This window comes from Vombatus ursinus, unplaced genomic scaffold (genome assembly GCF_900497805.2).
Source record: "Vombatus ursinus unplaced genomic scaffold, bare-nosed wombat genome assembly UNPS02014198.1, whole genome shotgun sequence".
In the NCBI taxonomy this organism is placed as follows: domain Eukaryota; kingdom Metazoa; phylum Chordata; class Mammalia; order Diprotodontia; family Vombatidae; genus Vombatus; species Vombatus ursinus.
In genome coordinates this window covers 380,610-386,960 of record NW_020953976.1, presented here as the reverse complement: position 1 = coordinate 386,960, position 6,351 = coordinate 380,610, and the positions used below count along the sequence as shown (strand labels likewise).

The following is a 6,351-nucleotide window of genomic DNA, read 5'->3' as shown; positions in this document are numbered from 1 at the left end:
TCCCCTGAAGTCTGTCCCGGGGTCCAGTCTGTCTTCCTGGGGCAGTCTGAGGCCTGGATCAATATCCATGCCTCCCTGGGGAACTATGGCCCCTAGATCTTATCTGTCTCTCTCTAAGGCAGTCCAAAGTCTGGGCAGCTGTGTCCCCTTCTCCAAGAGGTCCAAAGAGTTAAGCATCCCTACATGTCCCTGGGACAATGAGAAGTCAGGGACTCCTCTCTGTTTCTCTAGGGGTAGCGAGGGGTCTGGGCTGTCTCTGATCCAGCCGGAGGTCTGGGCTCTGACCCACGCCTCCCTGTAGGCTTTAGAGGTATGGACTGTCTCTTCGTCGTCTCCAGTGGAACTCAGAGGGCTGGGTCATGCCCATCTCTCCCCAGGCAAGCCAAGATCTGGGCTGCATGCCTGATTCCCCAGGAGGTCAGAGGTATTAGCTGTCTCTACAGGCTCCCGGTGGGGCCAAAGGTCTGGGCTCACCATATCTCTGGAGAGCTCAGAAGTCTGGGCCATCTCTCCTTCTCTCCTAAGGTGGTCAGAGGTCTGGCCCCGATACTTATGTCCCCAGGAGGTCAGGTTTGGGCAGTCCCTACATTCTCCCTCTGCCATCAGGAGTCTGGGCCATCATCCTTTCTCAGAGTTCTGGGTTCTTTCTACCACATCTTCCCGGAGAGATCAGACATCTGGACCATTTGGATTGCTCCAGGGGTCGGGGGATGTGTGAGAGTCAGAGGGCCAGGCTGTCTTTCCAGGCCACTTCAGACTGCTTCTCCTGGGCAGGCAGCGGTGGTGGCAGCGTTTCAGTCTCCCCAGGAAGCCGGAGAGCTTGCCTGTCTCTATAGCCCCCTAGGGCTTTCTGGGTTATGTCTGAGTCTCCCACAGGGCAGCCTGCGCCCTAGGTCCGTCTCCACATCTCCCTAGGACAGCATGCATTGTCCCATCGTGTCTCCCTAGGACATGAAGGCATCTCACAATCCTGTCTGGGCAGTCTGAAATCATCATCTCTTTCCCCGTGAGCTGTTAAGTCAGAAAGCTGGCCTGTCTCTATGTCTCTCAGGCGGTGGTCAGACGTCTTAACTGTCTCCACCTTTCCTCAGAGCAGTTGGAAGTCCTAGGCTGTACTCCCAGACAAGTCTGGGTAGTTTCATCACGTTGTCCAATCAGTCAGAAGTTCAGACCATCTCTCTGTTTCCTAGAGTTCTCCACATCTCTGCCTCTCTGTGTCTCAGTCTCTAGCTCTATCTCTCTGTGTCTCTGACTCACTTTCTCACTACTTGTGAGCCGCTGGTTTTTTTTTTTTTTTTGAGCCTGTTCTCCTCTCTGTAAAAGGAGGGGGCTGGCCTAGCTGCCTGCCCTGAGCCCACAGTCCCTTTTCCTGCTTCTCGCTCCCTTCTCCCTTCTCACCAGTGGGAGCACCAGTGGTCCTCACCTCCAGGTAACTCAGCAGGGCCACAGGTCTCCCTGTTGGGGGGCAGGTCTTCCAACCAGAGCCTCTTGGCACACACTCGCCACAACCCGAGGTGGGCAGCTTCACACACACCACTTGTGCCATTGCCCCGTTTGGTGCCCAGCTCCACCCAGAACTCGGTGCCCACAGCCAGTACCGCCAGGGCTGTGCCCATACCGGCCAGCAGCAGGGCCAGCTTGATGGGGCCACGGCGCTCACGGGCCAGGCCAGTCCTCTGGGCTCTCCTCCGTACTGTGTCGGCCCGGCGTCTTTCCTCCTCCTGGATGAAAAAGTTAGACCACATCATGGCGGCTGGGGGAGAAAGGGTCCGGTGGGCTCCCCCAGGCCCCAGGTGGCCAGCTGGGCCTCCAGGCTCAGGCTTAGGCTCGGCCCCTGGTCCCCAGCCCCCAGCCCCACTCCTCTGCTTGGCTGGCCAGGGTCACCAGCACCACTGCACCCAGCATTCTCTGTTCTGGCTGTGGCCTCTCGCCTGACCCACACAGACAGACAGGCGGCCCTCCCCCTGACCAGGGCCTCTGGGGCTATTTTGGGCCCCTCCATGTAAGTAACACCCGCACCTGTTGTGGGTATTTTAAGGGAACAAGTGGAGGGAGGCTGAGGGTGGGAGGAGCTGGAGCCTGGATGCCTGGGTTCTTGAGAGGGCAGGGACTGGGGGAAAGGGATGCCTGGGTCCTTCCGAGGTAGGGAGAGATGATATCTGGGCTTCCCCTATGGGGGGGATAAAGCTGGGGGTGTTGAAATGACAGCCCACACTGTTGTCATCATCACCTTTATTAGACGGGACACCCTTACCGGGTGGTCCATGCAGCCTCAGCCCCGAGCCTGCAGCCCCAGGTGGGAACCAGGACTAGGGCCTCAGCGGGACAAGGAGCCAGAACCAGGCCCATCAGAGAGGCAGGGATGGAGGCAGATCTTGGATCCTGTCTCCAAGTAACAATGGCTGACCAGATGAAGCTTGGCCTGACCTGTCCCTGACTCCTCTGGCCTGGGCTCTGCCATGGTCCTTCAGCATGTCTCTTGTATCCATTAGTTCTCTGTCTCCATCCACCCATCTCTCCCTCCCAGCTTCCATATTTCTATCCCTCCTTCTCCCTGGGTCCCCTGATCTCTGGCTCAATGTCTCTGTGTCCAGAGATAACGTGTATTTGTTGGTTGATACAGACCTCTGTCCGTCTGTACCTTTGTCTGTCTTTGTGTCTCTCCATTTCCACATCTCTGTGCTCACATCGTCTGTATTTGATGACATATATGTATACATAGAGAAAGAGACAGAGATGTACACATAGCTGTCTGTCTTCCTTCTGTCTCTACATTCTTTTGGGTTTTTATTAGTTTTATGTTAATTTTGTTTTTATTATTAATGTCTGTTCCTCTGTATCACTTGTCTTACTAGTTCACTCTCTCCCTGTCTCTAGACACTCATTGTCTTCACATCTCCTCTCTGTTCCCTTGTCCTTTTTGGTTCTCTTGCCTGCCCTTCCGTGAGTCCTTCTCTTTCTCTTTCATCTGTCCACACAGTCAGACAATAAACATTTCAAGCTCCTACGGTGTGCGCCAGGCACTGTGCTAAGCACTAGGGATTCCACACGCTGGGTTTCTTTGTTTTTCCTTCTGTGTCCCAGCATCTCCTGGCCTCTGTCTCTATGACAGAGAGACATGCGTGGCATTGTGGGTACATGTAAATGTCTGCTCCGTCTCTGTCTGCAGTCTCCCCCTCTTTGTGCCTCTATTTCCCCATGGCTCTCTTCCTTCTCTCAGGCTCTCTCTGTCCACCTTCTGTCTCTCACTGTCTCTAGGTCTCTGCCAATCCTCAGCCACACGGTCTGGACTTCTCTTTCTATTTGTCAGGGGTCCCCTGTGGTCCCTCTGCCGGGCCAGGTAAGACCCCCCACCCCCCAGCCGGCCCAGCCCCTACACCGGCGTGGTTTTCCTGTTCAGGGTGTTGGTGTTAGATGCCCCACTCGCTGCCGCCTCTTTGCTCAGGGTCCCGGCGGCCCCGGGGGCGGAGCCCGGACCGGTCACGGTCACCGTCACCCCGCTGGCTTCCTTGGGGAAGGCGTTGTGCAGCGTCAGGAAGCCCGAACCGGATCGTTCCCGCTCAGCCGTCCCGTACGGACCCCCCGCTCCGCCCCCGCCCCCGCCGCTGCCGCCGCCGCCGCCGCCGGCGGCGCCTCCGGGCGGCCCCCCGAGCCCGGCGCCCACGCTGCCTTTGGACGGGTCGCGGCTCAGCGTGTACATGGAGATGTCCGTGGAGGGGAAGCCTTGGGGAGACGTGTCCCGGGAGGGCGAGGGCTCGCTCGAGCGGGAGCTGGAGCGCGAGCGGCGGCGGTAGCGGAAGCGGTAGCTGGGCAGGCGGAGGATGGCCGACGGGGGACCCCCGCCCCCGCCGCCGCTGCCGCCGCCGCCCCCGGCCCGGCCGCCGGGCTTGAGGAGGTCCGCGCGTGACTGGCAGTGCGCCTCGCGGTTCCTCTCGATGTAGATGTTCACGGCGAGCACGCCTATCATCTCGGCCAGGATGAAGGAGAGCCCCCCGAAGTAGAAGGACCAGCCGTACGAATAATGGCTCTTCTTCTCGTCGTCGCGCTTGGGGCCCGGCTCGCCCGCGTTCGCCGAGATGTACACGATCACGCCGATGATGTTGCTGAGGCCTGGCCGGCCGCGACGGACCGACGGTCGGATGGACGGCAGGACGGACGAGCGGGCGGACAGAGAGACACACAACACGGGGGACGGGGCGGGGGGGGGGGGGGGCGCGACTGTCAGCCCGAGCCAGCCTCGACGACGGCGGCTGCCGCTGGACAGCTGTCCTCCCTGCCCTGAGCCCCGCCTCCTTGCCGCCCATCCCCTCCCACCCGTCTAAGTCTCTCCAGTTCCCCGAAGTGCCAAAGTTTCCTCTTTCTAAGCCCCTCCCCTCTCCGTCCGGCCTTCCATAGGCCCCACCCTCTTTCCTTCCTCTAAACTCACCTTCTGAGCCCCGCCTCTTCGTCTAAGCCCCGCCCTTCCACGTTTTCCTACACCTCTCCCCATGCCGGTTAAGCCCCGCCTTCCTCTATTAAGCTCCGCCTTCCCCTTGAGTCTAGCTCCTCCTCTTTTTTCTAAGACCCTCCCCTTTCTCAGGTCCCCTCGCCTCCTGTCAAGCCACCTCTTCCAAGCTCCTCCCTTTCTAAACTCCTCTCCTTTTCCCTAATTCTTGCCCATCCTCAGCTCTCTCTCCTTTCGCGCTAAATCCCTGCCTCTATCCCAGTCCCTAACCTCTCTCTTCCCAAACTCCCCCCTTCTTGTCTAAGGCCCTCCCTCTCGCCCTCCTCCTCCTCTTTCTTTTAAACTCCCGCCTCTCCAGGACCCTTCTCTTCCTTCTGAACTCCTCCTCTCTCTGAGGTCCCAACCCTAAAGGGTTCTGCCCTTGACCTAGACATGACCTTGAACGAGGCTTCCAACATCCTCCCTCAGTGAAATGGGGTTGGTACCTCATTCTGAGATTCTACGTCTCCCTCCCCTCTCCTGTCTTCCAGGTTCCTTCCCCTTTCCCCCCTTCTTTCAGCCCTCACCAGCGGCTACAAACAGGATACCAGCCCCCAGGATGATGTTCCTCTTGGACTTGTAGACTCGAGACGCAGCCACACACACGCCCCCCAGCAACAGAAGGATGGCGCTGAGAATGGGGAAGATGCTGGATGCTCGGACCACACCTGGCAGAGAACCAGGGCGAGGTCAGACGCAGCCCCTCCCTCCCCCCTCCCCTTCTCCCCACTTTCCTGTTCCCAAGGCCCAGGACCAATTTCTCAGATTCGTGATCAACTCTGAGGAAGAAGGAGCCAATCAGAACTTAGTGCCTCCTGGGAGTCCTCTACATCCCAATGAGAGGGGCCGATCCCAGTTCTGGATTCCAAGGCTGACTGATCAGAATATCAGATTCTCCCTGAGCTCCGTTCCCATGGAAGAGTCTCCACAGCCAATCAAAAGCCAGGGGATCGCAGCCAATGGGCTTCAAAGATGAGCATTTGGGCTCCACCCTCTGAGTTGGGGAGGCAAGTCCCACCCCCAATTCCCAGCCCCCACTTACGGAGTAGGTACTCTGCACTGTCATGGTCGTAATCTGTGTCTTCTGGGAAATGATTAATCTTCACACAGACACCCCGCTTCAGCCCTGGGGAGGGGGGAGATGGAGATTAGTGGTGGGGAGGCCCACGTCTCACTGGGTCCCTCTTCCCTCTCCTTCACTCGGATGGAGGAGTCAGTTCTGGCCACTTGCAAAAGAGCAGCCCACTGACCGACCTCTTTCTCTGGCCTGGTAAGAGGCTAGAGTCCCAGAGACAGAGGGAAAAGGGATGTAGGAGTGTGCATGAGAGGCAGGGGAGCAGTTACCCTGGGGGCGTCCACAACCTAGCATCATAGAGCGCTCAAGTTGGGAGGGACCAGAGAGATCTCCCCACACACACAATTCACAGAGAGGGATACTAAGGTTGAAGAGAAGGGAAAGGATTTGCCCGAGGTCCCCCCACTCTGTTTTCTTCACTAAATTTGAGGCCCCCAATAGGGGCTCTCTGGGGGTCTGGGGGGACTTTTCTCTCTGGAAAAGGGAATGGGAATAGCCCTAGATTGAGGGTTGGGAGCCCACCTCTCTGTATGACCTAGTCCCTTTCCCTCCGTTGGCCTCCATTTTCCTCCCCGGAGAAGTGGCAGTGGGGGGTGAGGGAAGCAGGGAGGAGTTCAGACCCAGAGTTGGACAATAGATATAATGTGCAGGGAGGATGGGTGAAAAGGGGCAATGAGGCAAAAGGAAGAGGGGGAGAAAAGATCAAGATCAGGGACAGAGACAGAGGAAGAGACACAGGAAGAGGGGAGAGAGAGAGAGAGAGAGAGAGAGAGAGAGAGAGAGAGAGAGAGAG

At 58.1% G+C, this 6,351-nt stretch overlaps 2 protein-coding genes across 2 annotated transcripts in view; both read right to left on the bottom strand.

The window, feature by feature from the left end:
- The window catches only part of CACNG6 (calcium voltage-gated channel auxiliary subunit gamma 6), a 6,005-nt gene extending 4,257 nt beyond the window's left edge, over positions 1 to 1,748 (bottom strand). Inside the window, exon 1 of the mRNA XM_027860566.1 lies at positions 1,424 to 1,748. Within this exon, the coding sequence (XP_027716367.1) occupies positions 1,424 to 1,748 (325 nt within the window). The remainder of the gene's footprint in view (positions 1 to 1,423) is intronic.
- A 1,625-nt stretch (positions 1,749 to 3,373) lies between these two features.
- The window catches only part of CACNG8 (calcium voltage-gated channel auxiliary subunit gamma 8), a 7,444-nt gene continuing 4,466 nt past the window's right edge, over positions 3,374 to 6,351 (bottom strand). Inside the window, exons 4-6 of the mRNA XM_027860565.1 lie at positions 5,526 to 5,609; positions 5,011 to 5,151; positions 3,374 to 4,110 (exon numbers count right to left, since the gene is read on the bottom strand). Of these exons, the coding sequence (XP_027716366.1) occupies positions 3,374 to 4,110; positions 5,011 to 5,151; positions 5,526 to 5,609 (962 nt within the window). The remainder of the gene's footprint in view (positions 4,111 to 5,010; positions 5,152 to 5,525; positions 5,610 to 6,351) is intronic.